This window comes from Neopelma chrysocephalum, unplaced genomic scaffold (assembly GCF_003984885.1).
Source record: "Neopelma chrysocephalum unplaced genomic scaffold, ASM398488v2 Primary Assembly neopelma1_124, whole genome shotgun sequence".
NCBI lineage: Eukaryota > Metazoa > Chordata > Aves > Passeriformes > Pipridae > Neopelma > Neopelma chrysocephalum.
Window position 1 is genome coordinate 1914155 of NW_020897786.1, and position 23918 is coordinate 1938072.

At 47.0% G+C, this 23918-nt stretch overlaps 1 protein-coding gene across 4 annotated transcripts; it reads right to left on the reverse strand.

The window, feature by feature from the left end:
* Nucleotides 1-5: 5 nt before the first annotated feature.
* On the reverse strand, nucleotides 6-23257 carry EDC3 (enhancer of mRNA decapping 3). Of its 4 annotated transcripts, none has more exons than XM_027698002.1 (7): nucleotides 23242-23257; nucleotides 20319-20522; nucleotides 18810-19123; nucleotides 14589-14924; nucleotides 6186-6339; nucleotides 4558-4775; nucleotides 6-3330 (listed from the first exon to the last, which is right to left on the reverse strand). In XM_027698002.1, exons 2-7 carry the CDS (start codon nucleotides 20480-20482, stop codon nucleotides 2996-2998), a joined length of 1521 nt encoding a protein of 506 aa, XP_027553803.1. In that variant the 5' UTR covers nucleotides 20483-20522; nucleotides 23242-23257; the 3' UTR covers nucleotides 6-2995. The 4 variants fall into 4 exon arrangements, with proteins under 4 accessions (XP_027553803.1, XP_027553805.1, XP_027553804.1 ...); XM_027698004.1 differs by lacking the exon at nucleotides 23242-23257 and adding an exon at nucleotides 22273-22364 and having other exon boundaries at nucleotides 20319-20500; XM_027698003.1 differs by lacking the exon at nucleotides 23242-23257 and adding an exon at nucleotides 22273-22345.
* Between the last annotated feature and the right edge of the window lie 661 nt (nucleotides 23258-23918).

Below are 23918 nucleotides of genomic sequence, written 5' to 3' on the forward strand. Positions count from 1 at the left end.
CACAATAGCACACATGAATAGTTGCACTTTATTTCAGGGAATCCCCCATAGTGGCAGGAATTGGTCATTACAAACATTAGGTCACAAATGGAATATCAAGCAGTGCCACAGCGCAGTGATCTTCATGTGTCTGTGACCAGAGCAGCTCTCTGGGACAGTTCCTATGATGGTGGGTCAGGGTGGGAATAGAAACTATCCCAAAGACGGCTAAAAAAAAAGTGTTCCATTCTTTGAATTAACTGGCAAGGTGGGAGACAGGGGAGAAGAGGGGACCTAGACCACTTTCTGGGTCTTTGAGTGCTCCAGAAGAGCTCACATCTCACATGTGTTTCAGGTGTGGGAAGCCAGTACTTCCTCAAGAAACACCTGTATCTGAGGGGAAGTACAGCCAAATACCCAAATCTACCAGAAAGTGAGCACGCTGTGACATTAACACAGCCCAGAGCTGCCTACTGTGCCCTAAACACTGCACTGATCAGGACTGGGAATCCCTTTCCTTACATGAGGGTCTGTACCTTCCTGTTGTGCAACAATGTTCACTTTATTTCATTTTATTTTTTGTTTAAACGTGGGGAACCATTGCAAGACTGGCAACACGCAGGGCCTCAGTGCTTCCCAGAACTCAATCCCTGCATTTTACCTGCTCAGTGCCTTCCAGGCAGGTAACTTCAGCCAGTGGCCTGTTACTGCTCCGTGGGTACAAGCTACAGTACAATAGCCCAGAAAGGGCAAGAAAAACCTACAGAAAGCAGAAATTGAACCAGCAAGTCTCTTATTGAGTGTCTTGAGCAAAGAGAGTGAAAACAAGGAGACTAAAGCTAACACTGACTACAGCAACAACCTTTTTAACCCACTGTTGCTTCCAAATATAAGATCTGAGGAAGTGGAAACAGCTGAAAAAAAACCAAGAAAGGCAAAAGGAAACCTTGTGTTTGTGTCATAAATAACCACCACACTGCTGTCCTGTCCCAGTCAGAAAGAACCACAGCTTGGTAAATGCCACAAATGATGCTTTGCCCTGTCCACAGGAGAGGAACAGCTCAAGGGCAGGGCCACCCTCTATCCCAGCACTGCCGAGTCACTGAGCCCCTCCAAAAGCAGCTGAGGGGGGAACCAGGGCTCCAGCCAGCAAGGACAGAGCCCTCGGTCCTGCTGAGGTAGATATGGTGAGGTGCAGGGGGAGAGACCTCGGGGGCTGCAGGGTGAGTCCAGCTCTCAGCCTCCTGGGTCCTTCCAGGCTGTATTCATTAACTGCTGCTTTCCAACTAGGGAAGGCTCTTCCCTCCTCCTTTGATACCCCTTGCCTTTATTCTAAGCAGAGGAAAAAAGAAAGAGGAGTGTCTGACTAACTCAGATCAGAGCACACTGAGTCCATAGGTTTGGTGTGGTCCAGGCACTGGACCCACATGTTCCTGTGCTTCAGCCTCCACAGGGATCTGGCTGCCCTGGACAAAGGCACCGTTGGAAGGTCTGAAGCTCTCCCAGACACCAGAGCAGGGCCTGTGCAAGGTTTTGGCGCTTGCAGGAGCCCTGGGGACACGTAAGGTATGAGAAGAGCAGCAGAGCTTCAAGCACTGCCCACACTCACAGCATCAGCCCGATTCCTCCAAAGGAACAGTTTGGCCTTACAGCACCTTCTGCATCTCCAGCGCTTCCCTGGCTCAGCTGCCAGGCACAAAGCCCTCAGGGGGCACACTAGATGCCAGTACTATGGATTCCTAAGCTGATTCCCAAAGCCAGCTAGCTAATGGTTCCTCAGCTCATCCCTGCTCCAGGCACTGCACCAAGGCTCCAGTGGGCCAGCAAAATGAACACAGGGAATAATAACCCAGTGCTTCCCAACAGTGCACGGGAAGACAGTGCACCACCAAAACAGATTCCCTATGGAAATTCAGCCTAGAACCCCCTGCCATACCCCTCCAGGAGCACAGCAGTTCTCACCACACCATCCTACCAGCAAACAGGACCCAAGTCCTTCCTCAGGCTGGCTCCCAGCACAGACACACCCACAAGCCCACCCTATATGAAGCCTTTGATTCCAAAGGGAATGAACGGATCCATGAGCTACTTCCCAAGCCCTACCAAATGTAGGAGGGATACTGGAAGCACAGTAGGAACTTACCCAAAACTTCACCTGCACCATACACCAGAGCAACATTGCCCTGCTTCACTCTCCTTTCCCTGGTTCAGCCACTCACTGTGACAGAAAAGAAGAAAGAATAAAAGAAACAAACCCAAACCCCATAAGTATCCTGGAAAAGTTCTTTTCCATAACACACCTCAAGCCCACAGGCCTGGGCTTCACCCACAAAGTGAACAAAGAAAAGCCAACAGTATATAAGCAGTAAGGCCTAGCTGAGGACATGAGTGTTCCCAGAGCATGTGTGACCTGAGAGCCTCTGGCTCCTGACACAAGCTTTCTGAAGAGGGAATGCTCTCCATGACGGCCTGGAGAGGGAGGGAGAGAAAGCTACACCTGCCTTCCAGAACACAAAATAGGAGAGGGAGTCAAAAAGAATATCGGAACCAAAACAGATTCTCCCTCAAAAGAAGGGATTTCTACACAATCAAGGGGTACTGTTCCCACCAGGATGTCCTTGCTGGGAATATCCACCAGAAGGACCAGAAACACATCTCAAAGTTCCAAACTACCCTTATGTGTACCACCTCCCGGCCGGGCCCGGGCCACAACAGCCACCTTTGCCGGGGAGAGACACCATCTTCCCGCACGTTCCTTCATCCCATGGCACAAGAGAATGAAAACAGCTTTGCAGGAACATTCGCTTCTTTTTTTTTTTCTTTTTTTTGGTTCATTTTGCGATTATTCTATTTTTTGTTTTTAAATACACAATGTTTCTTCTGGAAGGCAAGCTCTCCAGAACTTCACATCCTTAAGGCGTCATGAGTTTACCAGCCAGGATCCACTGGACAGCTTATGTGACAGAGCTCCTCCTCCCATCTTCTCTCCCTTCTGAGCCGGGTGGCTGGGCGGGCTCTAAGTGGAGTGCAGGGGGATGACGAATTTGCAGCCGAAGGGCGAGTGGTAGTTTATTCCCACTTCCTGAAAGACCTTCTGGGGAATGCCAATGTCACAGAGGTACACGCGGCCCGCGCGCTCGCCCAGGGGCAGGGGCAGGCCCAGGGCCAGCGACCACTTGGCGTCGATGCCCAGCTCCATCTCGCTGATCGGGGGGTCTATGCTGAGGACGGGGGCCCGGTTTTGGTTGGCCCAGTCCACAACTGCTTTGTACCAAGGCTGATCTCTCAAAAAGGCATTTTCGTGACAATCCAGGCAGTTGATCACTAGGTCAACGGGGGTGTCTGGGAGGTCTGAAAGAAACACAAACACCGCTGAGCGCTGAGAACAAGCTGAAACCATGAACTAAGGCTCATTGGTGTCTCCCCTCTTTGCACTGATAGCAGATTTTTGGTTTTGCCCCCAGCACCCTGTCTTGCTGCACAGTCTGGCCTTACCAGCTGTTATTGCCATCCTTCTCCAAAAATACCAACATCGATATTGAACAGCTCTTTAACACTTTGGGAACACCCACAGCCTCTCAGGTACAAAATCTCATCGAGTGGTCCGCATGTGAGCAGCCCCAGTACTGCTGAGCTCACCAGTCCAGGCAGCCCAGGGAAGCAGTAGTGCTCCCTTTCCATGACAAAAGGACCATTTTCTATTTCACAAGCTGAAAAATAAGGCTGTTTTTCTGGAACATACCAACTACCTCTGCTATGAAAAGGAAGTTGGTGTGCTGCACTGCCAGTGTGCTGTCCCACCAAGCTCTGTAGCTCTCTGCACTCACCTGCTCTGTATCACATCTGCTGTATTCCCACCAGCTGCTGCATTCCCCTTACCTGACAGACCACAAAGTCCTTGGTGCAAAATCATGCAACTGTTTGGTTTAGAAGGGACCTTTAAGTTCATCTCATTCCACCCCCTGCCACACCTTCCACTAGACCAGGTTGCTCCAAGCCCCATCCAACCTGGGATGGGGAAGCCACAACTTCTCTGGGAAACCCGTTCAAACCTTTTATAATGTTTTGTAACAGGCAAGTAGCTCTGTCAGCCCAGGATTGGCCCTAACTCCCTAGGTTTGTTTCTCCCAAGTTTAAATGAACCAGGTTGGAAAAAACGACTGGTGAAATGACACTCAGAAGCTGGCACTCACAGGAGCTCAGTTTATTCTATGGAATACTGAAACAGGAACTCTGACAGCTGCTGGGACTAACTCAGCAAAGCTGCCTCCTGTTTAGCAGCAGCAGCTGCATGCTCATTCATTCACAGTTTCAACATGCTGAACAAGGCAGGCCCTTATCCTACAAGAATGGCTGCTCTCACTCAGATCAATACAGCAGCTCTCCCATGTTTGTTCCGACCAGAAACATCTGCAGCAGCACAACTGCTCCACTGTTGGAGTGCCTGCTGTCCCTCCAGCCTCTGAGCAGCCACCCAGGCACGGCAGTGCCACTAGATGGTGCCAGGGGAGCGGGCAGGCACCAGGGAGCCACGCACCAGAGAACCCTTATGCTCCCATCTGCTCCTCGGCCCTTTACCTTTGACGCTGGACACCTGTTGGCCTTGCGTCTTGCTGAAAAGGTTCAGCTCGTTGGTGATGGATTCCAGCATCTTGACAAAGTTGGGGAGGAAAAGGATGACGTGGACGTCGTGGTTGGAGAGGTGCCGCCCGCAGCTGATCCCCTGAGCCCCCTTCACGTGGGGGCCGCACAGCAGCGCTACCGTGGGCCGCTGGTGCACGTTCTTGGGGTTCAGCCTGAAACACAGACAAAAGGGACTGTTAATAAACCCAAAAGCCTCCTGCCTTCTTCCTGTATGAGGAATTAAAAAAAAAAAAATATCAGTAAAATGCAAATTGCCGGGTGTTTTGCAAATCTTCCAACGCTGTGAAGAAGGAACCCACATCCCTGTGTGGTGCTGACAGTAGAGAGCTGCTCCGCTTGCAGGTTCATAGAATCACAGACTGGTTTGGGTTGTAGGGACCTTTAAGATCATCTTGTTCCAGTCCCCTACCACAGGCAGGGACACCTTCCACTAGACCACGTTGCTCCAAGCCCCGTCCAACCTGGCTTTGAACGCTTCCAGGGATGGAACCTTTGCCAGGGCCTCACCCCCCTCACAGGGAAGAATTTCTTCTGTATATCTAACCTAAATTTCCGCTCTTTCAGTTCCTGATGAAGAGTCCCTCTCTTGCTTCTTTGTAGGTCCCTTCAGATACTTGAAGGCCCCTACAGCCTTCTCATTCCCTTTGAGACTTCCTTGCACCTCCAGCTGAGAGCACAAGGTCCCAAGGTCTCTGACTGCAGAAGAAAGCTGACTATCCAGCCTCAAACATATGGGGTGAGTTTCCCCATCAGAAGAGTCACAATTAAAAAACAGAAATGATTTTTACTCCCTAAGCGTTATCAACTGCACAATAAAGTTAATTTGGCCTGGAAGCCATCAGGGCTTTCAGCAGGAATTTCAGCTGACAGGGTCAGTGTTGCCTGTATGTCATCACTTACTGCTCTGCATCAAATGATCAGGTCCTCAGAAAGCACTACTGAACAAACGGATGGGGGTTTCAGGGTTAACTTTCATGTCAAGAGCAAGTAATCTGGAGCAGCTACCAACAACATAACGCAGATGAAATTTCTACCCACATCAACAACTACGGAAGTGCAGGTGCAGAGAAGGCTCTTCAAAAGAGTCAGCACGTTTGTTCATGCAAAAAGCAGTAAGTGCACTCCAAACCTGCTGCAAACAGCCCTCCAAAAGAGCAGGATGCTCTCAGGTGAGGTGCAAATCCCTGAAAAGCTAATTTAGCCCTGCAAAAAGCTAAGCAGCGCTTTGTTTTCATGAGCTGTCTTCTGGTTTTATTGATGTCATTAAATTGTAGCATGTAAAAACAACAAAGGGAAGGTTTATTAACATGCAAACAGGAGGAGCTCATCAGATATTCTGAAGGCTTAATCTGCCTCAGGCAACACCTGTGTAAAGCTCAGTTCCCTGAAAAAATTCCCAGTAAGGGGAGAGAAAAATCTCATCTCTCTCTGCTTTGAATCAAGAGACGCTCCTGGGATGCAGGAGCGAAAAAGAAGCCCTTTGGCAGCAGGTATCCAAATCCCAGTGACCTCAGAGGAAACCTCTCAGCCTGTTAGCTCACCTTCAGTGGAACAATATTTACCTGTTGGGTCCCCCGAGGAGACTCAGGGCCATCTGGCTGGCACACACTCCTGTCATCTCCAGCCTCCTCTCCAGAGTCAGCCCGTGCTTCTCTGCCACCGAGAGCAGCTTTTTGTGGAGCTCATAGGACACACTTGGAACCACCAGCCCAGAGTCTAGGGTCCAAAAAGAGGGGAAGGAGACAGAAATGGGGACAATCAGAGACAGAAACAATGGCAGTGAAAAAGCTTATTAGCTGTTGCCAAGGGTCTGCTTCCCCCAGTATTCCAGGTTCTTCCCGAGACCATCAAACGAATCCAAATTAGTGCATCAGCCTACTCTGAGTGAAGCAGAGACAGCTAAACACAACTGCTGAGCTTAAAATAACATGCTTCCACAAAATTGAGCAGGCAATTTTAGCAACACATGCACTGAGAAGGCCTTTGTGACTTACAGATGGAATATTAAGTTTTTTCTTAATGGTCTCGAGACCGTTAGTGCTTTAACCCACATATAAAGTGTTCCTGAGCACTGTGAAAGTCAGAAGAGAAGCTGTGAAGCAGATTTCCCATCAAAAAAGCTTGGATGTGCTTTGCTTCCTGACATTGGTCCCCAAAATCCCACATATCACAGCAAAACAAGTCATCCCACATTTACTAGGCAGGCGTTCCCTGAGCTGTTCCGTGCCAGAAGGGCTGCTCCAGACACAACAGCTGGATCACAACACACTACAGCAGCAGGGAAATGATCAAAGAACAAACCCTGCAGAAATAATTCCCAGGCATTTCTGACAGCCTGGCCTAGCAAGCCAGGAAATGCTCCAGCATGTGGATCAAGGGAAAACAAACAAGAGAGGTTTTGTTAAGTGCTGAGAACAGCGCCTGAAGTAGTCAGGGATACATCCTTCCCACTCCCTGTGTGACACACACCTGAGTAACTGTTTGGGATGATTCTTTATACTTCCCTGCTCCAAGCAGGCCAAGCTGGCACTGATTACACATAAATAAACCCCACCATAGCATCTGCAAACTCTCCTGGAAATAAACACAGAGGATTACTTGCCATCAAAAGGCAGCTTGTGCCAAGGAATTTTTTGGTGGTTATTGAATAGCAGAAGACAAGAAAACTGGAAAGAATTACTGATGGTATTTGGAGAGAGAATGCAAAACCTGAGGAACAGGTGAGAAACAGCTGCATCACCCAGCCAGATATCACAGAGTTCATGGAATGGTTTGGGTGGGAAGGGACCTTAAAGCTCATCTTATTCCACCCCTGCCACAAGCAGGGACACCTCCCACTAGACCAGGTTGCTCCAAGCCCTGTCCGACCTGGCCTTGAAAATTTCCAGGGATGGCACAGCCACAGCTTCTCTGGGCAACCTGTTCCAGGGCCTCACAGGGAAGAATTTCTTCCTAATACCTGATTTAAACAGCATACCCTTGAATATCTTCAGCCACAGCAATCAGCCTCTTTATTCTAACTTTTCTCCAAAATAATTCTGATCTCCAACCCCTTTGCTCTGCATTCGAGGATTTCCACTACATGGAATCAGAAGCACACCCAATTCTTCCCTTCAAGTATCCTGCAAGTTCTGGATGTCTTTAACTATCTCCCAGCTAAGGAGCAGAACAGATTAATTCCCTTCCCATATGGGATGGCCACATAGCTGGAGCACAGCTGCAGCAGGAAAAGCTCTCAGCCTCTTCTCTTCATATCATTCCAAGCTAAGCAAGGAATCCCAGCTGAGTCCAGCTGTCAGCTTCAACTCTGGGACAGGCACATGAGGTGCACAGGAGTTAGGCACCATGGGTCAAAAAGGTCCAGGACTCAAACCAACACCTGCTACAGCTCAGGCACAACGCCAAACATCAGGTCAAAGTATGAACTCAATCCCTCCATCAGCTTCCCTCTTCTCCATTTACCAGTTTTCACCACCCAGCAGCCCTGGGTCACCATCACGCTCCCACACGAGACATTCCCACCTCTGAATTGGAGGTGACAGAGGCCTCCCAAGTGCTCATGGCAGCCCAACTAGGTTTGGACTGCCTGTGCTAACAGGAAAGAATCATGGCAGTGTGACATGGCGCAGTGAAAACACTCTGCAGCACTACGAGCTGAGAGGGGAACAGCCACAGCCCACACATCCGCTCCGGGAGGAAAGCCAACCGTTACTCGTGGGTTTGGGCTCCTCTGCAGACAGAAAACATAGCAAGAACCAGTTGTAACAAGGAAGTGCCACATTCAAATGAGAAATGCAGCGTGTATTTTAATTGTGAGAAATTATGTGTACTGCCACGTTTCCCCAGACGCCCCAGTCACCAACCACTAAGCCAAGCTACAGCGGAAACGGGAGCTTTTGCACATCTTGAGGTTTTCAGAGTCAAATTGGAGGTGCTTCTGCAAGGTCACAGCAAAATGCTGTGGGATAGACACTGCTGAGACCTCCTGGACTTCATTCCTGGACTCCCTGGCGAAGTCCTTGCAGATATTGAGGGCCCAACCGTGTCCCAGCCGTTGACCTTGCACGCTAATTGCCGATGAAGTCACCTCTGCTCCCAGGCTCTCGTTCCAAGCAAGCAGGCACATTATCAAAGCCATCCCAGACTCCTGATAGCAGCCACCGAACACTCAGAGTCATAACCATGAATAACCCTGAGCCCGTCACAGCAGTCACGCACCTGCCCCGTGCTCACCCACCCGCTCCACAGTCACGCAGCCCCGGCTCTGCCCCACTCCCGGTCACCGTTTTCCTACTGCATCTTATTTTTCAAGGCAAGATTTTGAGGGAAGATTTGGAATGAGTGACCCAAGGTCAGGATCTCCCCAAACAGTTTAGGGGTACACATCATCTGCTGACCCCAAACAGGGAGCTCCCAAACTCTATTTTTACTCCTTCTGAGCCACCCACAAATTCCCTGCAGAAATTTTGCACAAACTCCCCAAATCAGGACAACAAAACAGATGATCCATGTTCTGTATCGACCCAATTTAGTATGGAGCTTCTCTGTACCCATCCACATCCTTCCCTCAGCCACCAGCTTTAGTAAAACTGCATTTACCATTAGCTAGATGCCACCCAGTGCCCAGTGGGTTAATCAAAGGGGGTTACTGGGAGGCAGCATTTAGCATGCCAGTTTGTCCTAATTGCTCCCTCTCAGGAGCAGGCTGTCATGCCAAGAGAACTTCCCTTCTTTGCCCTCACGCAAGGTCCAACCAGTCAGACTGGCTTATCAAAAGCAGACTCAGGGAGTTAAATAAACTCTGGCAGAGAGCAATCAAGGAGGCGACGTGTAAACCCACAAACAATAACACTACTGCCACAAAACTGAACCCATGCCAACTTTAATTATGTTTGGGTTGGACAGGGCATCTTTATTGTTTGCTAATGAAGGCAATAAAATAAATTAGCTCAGGCCTTTTAATATTAAATAAATGCATTTTACAGCTGCCTGGGAAAAAAACCTACAAGGCAAATATAAACTAAACAGTTTTGTGACATGCAGAGTCACATTGGACGGATAAAACACCCTATGGCAGCAGCAGGACCAAGCTAACTCTCAAAACGTTAAAGAATTTGGAGTTTTTCTCCCAGACAAGCCCTGAATATCATTCTCTGATGTCCAAATGCTTCCCGAGCTTGCAGGGGCAGGGAAAAAGGAGAAGGTTGATGGTAGAGGAGCTCAGTGTTAAGGTGTTAAGCCCTGTTTTTTTCTCTTGACTAATTCCCCAGTTCTCTAGTTCTCTGCTAAAATAAATTTTCTATTTCTTGTTTTTTGCTAAAATAAATCCAGTCAAGAAACAGGAATAGATCAGACAGAACTAGACTTAGGATCTCTTGAAAGCTGTACTAACAACATTAATTCCAATAATAAATTCCAGGTTGCAGAGCCTTATGGTCTGACAGTCTCACACCTCATGATCTGTAACTCTTGTCCACGTCAGACAGATGGGACATTCGTGCTGTCCTTTGCTGGTTGTAAAGCTGGAATCACCTGCCTGCAGACTCAGCAGAACACAGTTGTTGCCCCACAAACACGAACACGATTTTCTCCACAACTTTAAGGTTTAGATTTCTTTTCATTAATCATCATTATTTTTAATTATGACAAATTCTGCGGGAGTTCTGGCTGACCTTCCAGCGTCAGCCTCTCCCAGCATTAGTGCACAATTCACTCCAGCTGAGCAAAAAAAACTATCAGAGGGACAAAGGGACTTTGCCCCATGAGCACTTTTGTTTTTTTCCGGCGGTTGGATAAAGCAAACTTCATTTGCACTTTCCTCAAAAGATCCCAGGAACACTTCACACATTCAATATACACAAGGCAGTCATCCACACACTGAAGACCTAAAAGCTACAGAGAGTAGAAAAGTCAGTCAAGGACATGGCACACCAAAGAAAAAGCCATACTGTTGGCATCACCCTCACAGAACATGCCCAGCCTTAGTTTTGAGGTCTGATCCTGGCTCATAAGTTCTGCCTGCCCATATTTTCTTTCGCCATCTTCTTATTGTGAAGAAAAAAGGTTGTCTGAAGGACAGGCTTGAGTTCTGGTTAGGAGAGGACAAAAAAATAATGACACTTAGTCCCCTTTTTTTGAGCACAGGCCTGCTTTTACTTGACAACTTTGACAGCACCTGAGTCTAAAAAATCACATTTATTTTCCAGAAAAGAGACGTGAGATGGAAACAGGGTATTTTCTACACTAACAGTGTTAACTAGAGGAGAACCTGCTTTGGACAAAGCCTTACCAGTACAGCAGGGAAATAATAAACACCTTACATATGTGAGAACCATGAGGACAGCCTGGCATGCTGGAGATTGCCCTGTATAGAGTCACTGATGATGAACTGGGACACTCCACCCTTCTGCAAACTCCTTTGAGCTACAACATTCCTGCAGCATGTTGGCTTTGCTAACAGACCCAATCCCAAAACACAGTGGTGTTCAAACACAGTGCCAACAGAAGGAACAGAGACCTAAGCCAAACATGCATTTAAATTCTCCATCTGGACAGCTCTGGAAGTAGAAAAAGACAGCTCACACCTCCTGCAAGTATCAGCCTTTCCAGGGAGGTAGTTTTTGTTAAACACTTCCCAGTAAACAGATGGATCAATAGCATCCAAAAGAGTCAAGACTACTGGTGTATTTAGGAGGGATTCACATGTGGAGCCCCAGGGAGGGACTCAGGTCAGCCATGATCCAAGACCTGGTAAGCCACATTAGCTTCAGGTTTTCACTTTTGGCTGGAAAATATTCCCTGCTTACTTCTAAAACACATGGTTGTGCCTACTTGACAGCCTGGCTCCAAAAAATTAGCTCTCAGAAAAGCATCCTGGTGGACTGAAGCATTTATCCTACACATACCAACTTGTGTGAGTCAGTAATAAAACCCCAGGCTGGAAGTCCTGCAGATGAGTCTTTTGGGAAACTGACCTCAGCAGTTTGTTTTTCCCTCTGCACCATCCTGGTTACTTCCTAGCTCCATGGCATAAAAAAAGCACACAGGGATTCACAGACTTCTTCCTGTCCCACAGTGATAAGAGCTGGATATTAACTCCCTGTCAATCTACAGCATCAGTGTTTGTGCTGTTACAGCAGACAGAGAATCACTGTCTAAGTCAGGGCTCTATTAACACAATCATTTTTCAGATTGGCCTAGGGTAAAAAAAAATGACAAAGCAGTTCTTTCTTCTGTAACTAGGAAGTGTTTTTTGCAAGCAGAGCTTCCCTTAGGAAACCAGAAAAAAATCTGTAGGGAGAATTCCTGCCATAGACATATCCAAAACAAACGCTTTTGGAGCTCTTGGCATTCATCTAATTCCAGCAGCTGCTCTTTGAGCCACTAAGAGGCAGGCTACCTACAGCTCAGCATCCTCCTCCCAGCTGCTAAACAAAGAAATTGGGATTTTTTTTTTTCCAAGAGACAGTCCATCATTACTCCAGGCAGACTGTCCCTCTGAGGGTTGCCTTGCTACAAAAAGCACTCGACTGACTGCCAGAAACAGCAGGCACGTTACCACTGTTTACAAGAGCTTTTGCTAGATGGCCATTAGTATTCCCTAAGCAAGAGTAAACTTCCTCAGTGGACACAAAGGAAGTCATCCTCTGTGGGAAAAATATCCCGAGACACAGCACTGGGACACTTCTATCATCATTCATGGGACTGTGAACGTGCTCAGCTCAGCGCAGGCGACGGGCCACTGCCTGTCGTGTGACAGGCCAGCTTTTCTTCCAAACAAATCCAGAATTCTAGAGGGGTGACTAACCAGCCAACAGTAGCTAATGAGGCCAGTGACACCCTGCAATGACCAAATGACCACCCTCCCTGGACAGCCCTGCCCAGAGCAAAACAAGACACTTCTCCTTTCACTGGGCTGCTCCCCTCAGCACGCTGCAGACGGGCAGCCAGGAGTTCCAGAGGAAAGGATGATGGAGTTCAGCAAAGAGGATTTAGTTTTTATCCCTCAATTTACTTACTGCTGCCTATTGTATGGTGGTTTTCCTCTCAGGAATTCTACTGCTAGAATCCCGTATCAGCCATTCTGCTCAGATTGGCTGCCAACAGTGGCTTAGCTTTTGTTTCAGGCTAGACACCTACAGAGGCCCTGTCTCCTCTCAAACAAGCCAGCTGGAAGATGGATTGACAAGTAGGAAATGTTAAAAAAAAAAACAAAACACAAAAACCCCACCAAATAAATAGGAAATCACATACAAAATGAAGAGGTACTTATTCACACAGCACACAGGCCATTGGTGCAGCTTCTTGCAACAGAGAGGTGCTGAAAGCTTGCAGAGATTTAAAAAGTAAGAGGTTAAATTAAGCAGAAAAAAAGCCCTTAATACTGAACTCTCTCTGCTGCCTCAGGAAGCATTAGAATTGTGGAAGACAAAGCAGTAGGGAAAAGTCTCACTGCATGTTTCTTTCCCTTTTCCTTAAGGATCCTTGGAAACACAACACTGAGCTGGACAGTTCTGCTAGGACCCACTATGTTTTCCTCTCACTCGAGACCAGAATGGAGCAATAGGAAGAGGGATGACACAAATGGAAAACTAGGATACTGTTATATACCAGAACCATTAAAAAAGCATACTTTCTAAAATTGAAAAGCAGCAAATCATTACAAATCCATCAGCTTCCTTCCCTGAAGCGTTTCACACCCCAGATGGAGTTTCTGGGCAGGGAAAGAATGACAGACCAAGGGCCTCCTCACACTTCTGCTCAGATCATCAGGGTATCAGCTGGTTTGTGAATCTGCAAAAAGATCTGAAATTTGATTTTATTTTGATGTGGAAAAGAAATGTTCCTGGAATGCCAACTTTCTTTTACTCCTACATTTTGCAAGCTAAAAACCAAAAGCAAGACATCCCAATTACGCTTAAGTTACCAGGAATTTGGAGCTAAATGTGGCACAAAGCACATCTGCTATACTTGATAGCTTGTGTATGGATAGAAATAAAAAGATTTGTCATAGTAAAATCTATTCACATCCATAAGTGGCTCCTTGTAAAATTACCATTATCCGGTGTTAGGTCAAAAAAATTCTACTGAATACAAAATAAGAACTCTTACTTTCCCCGGAGCCAAGGATTAGGAGCTGATTCATTATTCCCTACATTTTGACTGAGCAGTGCTGCTGCTCACTGACCCACCCCACTTCCTTCTCCTCCATCCAAGAGCTGACTTGGTGGCAGCAAGGACCAGAAATTGGAGTTGCAGGAAAACATCTGCACAGCAGCTGGCACCAGTGAGTCAAACTAATTTCCCCCGATGATACACTGGAATATTTCAACCCAAGCACTTGCCTAGAAGGTCTTCTTTCCTTTTACAACAAACACCAGCCTTCCAAGGCTCAGTCTTTCATACAGCAGCAGTGGACAGTAAGTGGGGGAGGGAGACCCCACATAAAAAGCCTTTTGTACGAAGAATGTTTGGAATTATGGATGGGAAGAGCCAGAACTGTTTCTGGAACTGTATTTAAAATTATGCAGAAAGTTAGAAGTATGACCCAAGGAGTAGCAGAAGCACATGAAATCTCCTGCTTTTCAACATGAAAGCACAAGGCCTGAGACCATCCCTCTGTCCCTCTCCAGAGCCAGCAATCGAGTCCATGCTGGTTCACCAGCCAACTGAAACCAAAGCAAGGATCTGAACACCTCTCATACGGTTCCCACTCCTGTTATCCAACCATCAGTTTCGTTCCCTACTGTAAAAACACTTACCTTGCTGTCCTACCTGAATATTTGTTATCTCAGAAATACTGCAAATAAAGGCTGTATGTACATACACAAATCCAACCTTACGTGAACAAATGCCTTTGCTTGAATGGCATTAAGCCGACAGACACCCCTTGGAGAAAAGAATCCACCCTATGTGTCCCAAAAAAGCAGGAGTTTGGGTCCTTATCAGTAAGGGACGTGGCATACCCGTGCAGAATTCTTTGTTAGCGTTCTGAGGTACCACAATCCTTCTGTAGACTATGGGCTCCGATTCCAAGATGTTCTCATCGTGCCGATAGCGAGCTGGTTTCTCGCTGGGGGTCCCCCGGGAACGGGTGCCACTCCTCCTCTCATAAGTTTCAATCTCTTCAAACACAGCTGCCTTGTCAAAAAGGGCCAGGTTCCCTTCAAAATCAAAATCAGTGTCTGGGATTTCGTCGATGTCGTCCCCAAAGCACTCATCGTCCTTGCTCTTCATCTGCCCGTTCTTCAGGCCGCTTTTCTTCGGAGTCACTTGGTTCGGATGACGGCTACTGGATGACCCTAAACAAAAAGAAAAGCAAGTTGTAAGTGTGTCACGAATGGAAAAAGCCACTTTCTCAGCAAATTTTGTGAGAGAGGGGAGCTAAAGCTTACAGTCCCCGCCCTCAAGGGATACTCACTTCCACAAGAAGCCGTCGACCTCATCCCTGGCATTACTCATGCTCAGCTAAGCCAGTGGAGAACAGAACAAGACCATCAGGAAAGGAACTTTCAGGGACTTTCTACCAGCAAGGTTAGAAAAACAAGCTTCACCACAGTAGCAGAAGTGTTTCTCCATGTTCTGTTTAATCCCAGGCAGTATCACATGGGTGGCAAGATAATAAACTAACTGTAATCTACAAGTTTTCCTCCTATACCGAGCTCGTGTTAATCTAGGAGTGTGGCCCCAGATCTTTGGAATTTCTCTCAACTTCAGAAACTAGTGTGTTTTATTTCACATTAATGATCTTTAAGGGAGAACTTCAAACTGTGAATATAAAGCATCTCTTTTTCCTCACCCTTGCTCTCATTTGTGAATTACATAGTCCATTCCCTCATTCCTGTTTCGTTATCCTACTTATTCATCACCTTTCATGTTGAAGTACACTTCTTTCCAATCACAAGTCATTGGGAAAGCCAAATTCTCTGGAGTGAGACTGATGAAAGTCTCCTGCTTATGGCTGGAGACTGACTGATAGAAATATGCAATTACAAAGTCAACATATCCCTTTAGTTGTTTATTTCTCACATTATTGTTCAGGTCTATACAATATTAATATGTTTGTCATTTCTAGTATTAAATTTACAATTACTAGAAAATATTTCAGGCCAATTCCTGCAATTACAGGAATCACCAACAGTGTCCAACAGATGGAGTAAGTTATCAAGCCAAAACTGCTTACTCTACTAAAATATTTCTAGTTGTTTAACATAATTACTTTTGTGAGGGATTTATACAAATGAGTGTGAGAGAATCCATTTGATAACACAGAAACAAACAATTTTAAGTCATCTAAGGAGACTTAGAAAACATCCCAAAAGATCTGCAATGCAACAGGCATAAACTCCACAAGCAACCTTCAAGTTACCTGTCTCCTTTCTAGGTGCAGCCAAGTCCAGCTTAACCACATCTAACTTATGCCATGCTGAAAGATGACTTGCTAAGGATATGTACCTTTATTCCCAGTTAGGAATGCTTTGTCTCAACAAGGGATTTTTCCTGTATTTTAGACAGTGTGTGACTTCATTTTTCTAGAGAACTGTTACAGTGACTAACCTGAAAGCTTTCCCAGCCCCTACAACAAGACCCTAAATCTTCAAGGCTTTGCAGTCATCGTTCCTCGTAAAGAAAAAAACCCAAAACATCCTTTTTCAGTGAGGAGAGACTATAATACACCTTTTGCCACTGAAGGACAGACAGCAGAATTCTAGAATTGCTGGTGGTAAAACATGATTTAGGAGGCTTTCTAGCAAGTAGAATTCCAGTAGGCACACTGCAACCACATGCATAATTTTGAAAGCTTTTCAATAACAACTTCCCATCTGTCCTAGATAAAGAGTTCCCAAACCAAAGGTGACACATAAACCACTCCAAAGCTGGACACAACTTGGTGTGGAGCTATAAACTGACACTGCTGACGACAGAATCACACCCACTGCTGCCCCTATGAAGAATGAAAATGAGAAATAAAAACACAGCAGAACAAGTTCCCTCAAAACTCAGAAACTGCAGGTCAAAGCAATAGCCAAGGGACTCTAGAATAAGTGAGAGCCTACAATGCCACAAGGACAAAACATGCCTGCTTCTTGTGTCAGTGTCAAGCGTTAGGGCAACTCAGGTTGATTCTGTTACACTCCTTGCCAGATTCCTCTGCACACAACTCCACACTCCCCTCAGCTGACCTGGAAAGCACAACGTGGGGACAGGAGCAGCTGATGTTAGCACTGTGTAAATGCCAATGGAATAAAGGGCTGTACCAGCAAGGCTGGGAGAACAATGGCTGGAAAGCTCCCTGGACTCCCCTGCAGCCACAATGAATGGGAGCCAAGAGCGTACCACATCAAAACATGCTGGCTTTGTGGTGGGCAGCTCCCTAATCCATACCGATGGATGCCAGCTCTGGAATACTGCCGACCCACACAGCCAGATGGCTTTTTACTGACTGCCTTACAATATCCTAACAGAAGTTGCACAGAACATGGCAGGGGCCTCCAACAAGCTGTGACCACAGTAAGAGTCTTCCTCTTAAAGCATCATCTTTTAGACGGGAAAAACAAGCACCTGGTTGCACTCAGGGAAAAGAAAAGAGCCAAGAAAAAGGGCAAGGGGAGGAAAGGGAAAAGTCAGGCTACAGAAAGCCAGATCTCCTAGTCCAGCTCCTTTCAGAGCCTCTGCCCTGAATGAAGCTTATTAAGGAGAGCAGCACACGGCTCCGCAGCAAGCTGGCAGCTCTGCGCCACACAGAAAAGCACCTCCCTCAAAAGATAAACAATCCTTCCTGGGCTTTTTTTGTTTCTAAGAGAGAAAAAAAAAACCTTTTCAAGTATAGCACACAAGCAAATGTAAAGTCTCCAGCAAGCTGGCTGTGTTCCTGCAGGATCCCTGAGGGAGCTCTTCCCGCCAGCCCTGGCACAACGAGCCTGGTGCCAGCACGGCACCAGAGCCATTGTTGGGAAATCTGCGTTGGTATTTGTTGTTTATTGATTCCTGTCACACAAGTACTCCAAAGGGGGAATTCTGTCCCTGGCTCGGCACGCTAAAGGCCAACAAGAGGTCAACTTTCAGCTGTATTAAGCCCTGTACGACTGAAGTTCTACATGACACGTCAGCCCATTCTTCCCCAGAAACCTGCACCCACAATCTCCACAAAGCCAGGACCGTTCCCATCCCCCTCTCAACACTCATGCATCATTCACCCTACTCTCCAAATACACACATTTTAGAGGGTAAGAGATCATTTCTCTACCTCCTTTATTCCAAAAGGAATACTAGCTAACAATCCACAGCTAGGGCCTTGCTCAACTTGTTTCAAAGTCTGTAAAAGAAAATGTGATCTGTTGTTGTGCTCATGCAAACCCAACACAAGGTATTTGTGGGCTGAAGCACTCTCTGCTCCCCCAGACCCACCAGACACCCTGGAAGGGGTGAAAATAATCCAGCTGTTGGCAGGGGAGAAAGACTTCCAGAGGTCTAGGAATTTCTCCATAAAAATACAGCCTTTGACCTCTTTGACTGACCCAGCCCACCTCGGTTTTGTTTCTTTTCTAAATACAAGGGGGAGGGGGAGAAATGAAGTCATGGAAATACACTGGATACATACTGATGCTTCAACAATTAAGTCATGGAAATATGCTGGATATATATTTCAATAATTGGATGATGAAGATCTGGAAAGCAAGATATCTCAGGGGGGTTTGATAAAAAAATGAAAAAACACAGTTTTGGCCCAATTTGGAAGATTTTATCAACAGAAACAAGAATAATGGATGTTTGACTTTGGGATGCTCTGATTGTATCTTACATCATCCTCATCAATTTGTATTTTAACAGCACAGCAAAAAACCATTTGTAATTATGTATAGGGTGATATTGTAATAGGTTATGGGTATACAGGCCTTAAATAGAAAAGCTTGATAGTTTGTTTCCAGTTCCTTTTAAAGAAAAAGAAGAGGCTGCAAACAATGCAATTTTGAAACAGGAAAGACAGCAAGAATGGGGAAATCTTCGAATTAGCATCAGACATTTTTTATGTATATAGAAACATATTCTATTTCAGAATAATACACAGGGTGAGTCAGGGGAAATTTCCAACCCCGTTTGCAAAGTTCTGGCTGAAGAAGGGAAGATGTTGCAGCAGTAACTCAGGCAGGCAAAAAGGAAAGTAGCAGGATAACACAAATACTCACAGGAATTGTGTCTGCGACGGAAGCCTTTGGATTGAGTCAGCGTTTCCAGGTGTCGATCCATGTAGCTCTTGGAGCACTGCTGCTGTGGAGAGATGATAATATCCTGATTCTTCATGTCTGTTCTCCTTGGGATATTCTGCGGAGCACTGCTGGAGATGGGCTTCTTTAACACTTTCCCAGTGCCATTCTGACTGGGCCCCACCTGGCACCCAACTCCAGGGATGCTTGTGTCCATCTGCTGCAGATCCCCACATTTTCTGCTGTCCCCTGGCCCTGGGATCTCCAGAATCTTCAGCTCAGTAATGTCACCTGCCCTAAAAACAGGACAAGAAAACAAGACATTCAGGAATTTAGCACTCCAGGCACCTTCACAAAAAAAACTCCTCAAGAAAAACGTCCAGCATTGTATGGTGGGATTGTTCTGATGCCATTGTCAATAGAAACAAGGGAATAAAAGGATTTTAATACTGAAACATACAGGATATTTCCACAGACATCAAAATATTAAACAAAAATACCAAACAACCATTTCAATACTTCTATACTGGACCTGGATTTTGTTTGAAAGGTTCTGTTCTCAGCTGAAACAGGAATCAGTCAAGCAAAAACTGGAAGCAACTGGCCAGACCTTTGCAAAAATCTGCATTAATTTAACAGTTTCTAGATAATTAATTACTCTCAGCCTTGAGGTTTCTATTACTTTTAATCCATTTCTACAGAATGCCACCCTTAGATTAGTGCAGTTCATGCTCAGATAAAGATGGTGCTTTCCACTTCCACAGAAAAAAAGTATAAAGAAAACTTATCTAGCACTGGGCACAAGCCAAAAGGAAACAAAGAAGTGATTATAAAGACCTTCATTTGCATTGACTGCAAGAAATACATCAGAAATTCTAGTTTTAACTTAGTATTTATCCAAGTGGGATATAAAAGTAGACAGACTTCCACACATCTCCTGGAAGGGTGTAGTTATTGCTTTTTCCCCACTCTTTCTCTTCAAAATCCAAGGGAAAAAAAGTATTGACTTTGTGGAATTAATCTTACTGAAAAGTCAGTGACTCAGAGTCTTAACTAAACATTCCAGGGAACAGGAAAACCTAGGGTGATGAGTGACTCTTATTTATGCCTTTTAAGCACAGTGTTACCAGGAACTGGTGGGAAAGAACTGCTGAGGGCAAAGCTTTCAAAAGCATGTCATCCTCCTCAGTTACCCAAAACCTTAACAACAGAAAGAACACACACAATAATAAAGAAAGGTATATATATACATACAGAGTCTCACTCACAAATAACCTCCAAGCCTGAGCTACCCACTCTAGAACGTGAGCCAGGAACTAATCTCCTGACACAAACTAACACAAACCTGAGAGGCACTCAGTAGCAGTAAGGAAATTTAGGGCAAAGAGGTCATTTCTAGGGGGAAAAAAAAAAACAAAACAAAACAAAACATCCAAACCACAAGAGACCTTGCCTGGAAAAAGGCAATGGGAAAAAGAGACAGACACTAACCTGAAGGTGACTTCTGGCACGAGGCATTTGACCCCGTTATGGAAGGGCCGTGTCAGGGAAATGGTCTGGCTGACCTGATCCACAGCCGACACTCTTCCTTGGTAGACTCCCAAGCTTTCTCCACAATTAATTGACACAATGCTCCCAAGCCAGTCTGTAGCCATATTTCTGGCACACAGCTGCTGTAAAGATACACGGACCTGGCTGTAAGAAGAGGCAGAAAAGTGACAACCTGAATTAGCATCAGCCGCATCCCCCAGCCCATAACCCCAGCTCCCACCCAGACTCCGGCTCTGCCAGCTTTTCCTTTCTTTGCAGGGAGGAAACAGCATCCCTATGGACACCAACGATCCCAGGGAGAGGGAAGATCCCTGGAGGGGCTTTGTGATGATAACACAAATGTTTGACTAACAGATTTCAGGATTTACAGATTCCAAGAGTATTTACTCTTGCCTGTGGACATTCTCCCTATGAGTTCAAACAGGGAATTTATCTTCACTTCCCTGTTTAAAATTTTGGCATATGAACACCGGGGCAGAACAGCTTCTGTGAACAATCACAGTGAGATAACTGATCTCTGCATGTGCAAGTGAAAACCAAAACCTTTAAGGGAACAGAGAGACACAGAAGGAAGGAAAATCCCAAACACTGGAGTCCAGGACAAAAGTCTCCATGCTCTGCAGAGCCTGGATTATTAGTATCACTGCCACAATTAAATAAGAGGGGGAAAAAAAGTTGCTCTGCTTTGCAGCACCAGAATCAGGGACAAAAACATCAAATTTGTTTAATCAGATGTTCAGCCCCAACACACCTGGAAGCAGCTAAACACGTCCTTTGATCTGAGATTTCCTCAGAACACAGGGAGGTGACAGGCTCACTAGCATCACCAGAGAGCAACAGAGATGACAAGCTCCTAAATGTATAGATTTGCCTTTCATGCTGTAATCAAAGAGGTAGAATATGTTTGATATTTACTCTAAGAAACACAGCAGATAACCCACGGAGATCAACATCAACATACAAATCACATTCCCGGGAGAGGCATTTGAATTCTCTTCAAGCCTTTCCTGTGCTGAGCTTCTTGGAAAAAGATGCAAGGAAAAAAAAATCCCTGGATGCATAAAAAAACTGGGCTTCTCCCAGCTTTCATAGGACTAAAACAGAAGATGCTCCAAAGGGCAGAAAACACTGAATTTGGTCACTAAGCCATAAATTCATCAGGGCCAGCCTCCTTTCCTTCCTGTTCTGTGTATTTATATTAACCCATGATGACAATGTCTGCATCCCAAGGTGACGGCTGATAAAAAGCACTCTCAGAACACAGATAACACATCCCTGAGAACCTGTAGCAAAACTAAAATTTCATTTCCTCTCCTGTTTTGTGGGGGTTTTTTTAATGTCCCTTAGGAAATAAGGGAAAGAGTTCAGCACACGTCATCACCTTACACAGATCCTTTCTAAAAATAAGACCCTCCTTTTAGCAAAAAAAAAAAAAATTTTGTTTGAGCGCAAATATAAACTAAACTATCCCAGGGCTGGATGGGGGTGGGCTGCCCTGATCCCCACAGGTAAACAAAGGGTTCCCCATAGGTAAACACAGGGACCCCCTCCAAAGGTAAATAAAGGGTTCCCCATAGGTAAACACAGGGCCCGCCCCAAAAGAAAACACGAGCCCTCCCCCCCCCCCCCACGCCCACGGGGCCCCCCCCAGATAAGCAGAGGGGCCCCCACAGCTGAGCACAGGCGCCCCGCAGGCCTCTCGCCCCCTTGGCTGCCCCGGCCCAGCCTCCCCACCACGGCCCGAGCAGGCCGGCCAGGGCCTGGCGCCACAGCCGCGCCTCACGAAGCCCAGCCCTCTCGGAAGGCCCCGTCCCACCCCAGCCCGCCCCTGCTGGACCCCCTGGTGTGCCGGGCCGAGGTGTCCGTCCCGCCGCCGCCCCCCGTTCCCCCTCACCCTCCGTCGCCGCTCCCGCCTCACAGCAACCCCTCCGCCTCGGCGACGCTCGGCCTGACGCCACTTCCGGCACCGCCCCGCTCGCGCGGCGCTCCGGCCGCCGGCGGGACCATAGAGAGGAGCGGGGCCGCTGCGCCGGGCGCATGCGCAGTGCCCGCACTCCCGCGGCGTGCGCGAGGTGTGCTGAGCCCTTTGTCACCTCTGTCACCTCTGCCACGCGCCCGCCGCCTCCGTCCCGCCTCCCCATGCCCCGCTGACACCGCTGTCACGCATCCCCCTGCCCCTCCATGGCTGTCGGCATGTCTCCATCACCTCCATCGCACCTCCGTCGCCTCTGTGAGCTCTGTCACCTCCCCATCGCAGCTGTCACATGTCCACTGTCCCACCCTCATCACGTCCTTCACATATGTATTGCTGCTGCTGCATGTCCTCTGTCGTGTCTCCATCACTGCTGCCAAATGTTTTCCATCACCTCTGTCACACCTCCATCCCTCCATCACACCCTCATCCCCTCTGTCACTTTTCCATCCCCTCCATCACACCTCCATCCCCTCCATCACACCTCCATCTTCTCTGTCACCTTTCCGTCCCCTCCATCACACCTCCATCCCCTCTATCACACCTCCATCCCCTCCATAACACCTCCATCCCCTCTGTCACCTTTCCATCCCCTCCATCTCACCTCCATCCCCTCCATCACACCTCCATCCCCTCTGTCACCTTTCTGTCCCCTCCATCACACTTCCATCCCCTCTGTCACCTTTCCATCCCCTCCATCACACCTCCATCCCCTTTGTCACCTTTCCATCCCCTCCATTCCCTCTATCACTTCCATCATCTTCATCCCCTTCATCCCCTCCCTCACACCTGAATCACCTCTGCCACACCTCCATTCCACCTCCATCATCTTCATCCCCTCCGCCCCTTCCATCACACCTCCATGCCCTCCATCCCCTCCCTCTGGCTCACCAGCAGAGACACAGACCCATTCATCTCCCACTTTCTCCTCGGCTCCATTAGCACCGGCCTTCCCCGCTCCACAGCTGGAGGCTGTTTTGCTCATTACTGGGAGGAAGGAGCGGGTGGAGTGCTGGATCCGTGTGCCGGTGGCTAAACACGGGCTGGGCCGAGGACACTAATTAAGAACAAAATCATTCTGACAGCAGCCAGTAACAATAACACGGAGGTGAGCGAGATCACAAGAGGAAGGCTCCTCTGCTACAGAGCAGCTTTCCGTACCACAACACCAAAATTAAAAATAACTCTATGGTCCAACAGGGCTGGAAACCCCAAAAGGCTGATCCCTGCAGGGATGCCATTTCAGGGATGCATAGACCCTAATTTTCCATGTACTCATTATTTGCATGGAAATTTAGTGTTTATTGCCTTTTTTGTTTGTTTTAAGGGAAATTATGCAAAGCTTTGGATTTAATTGTGCTCCAAGATGGGGACAAGCAGAGCAGGTGATGGCATGAAACATCCCTCTGTGGATTGCTCCCTGAAAGGCTGGTTCTGACCTATTGATTCCATTTTGGGGGGGGGCTAGAAAGGCTAGTCCTGATTTTTAGTGAAATCCTGAACTGATCCAGAGCTTGGCATCACCTCTCTGCAAATCCCAGCTGAGACTTTAGACAGCAGGAGGACCA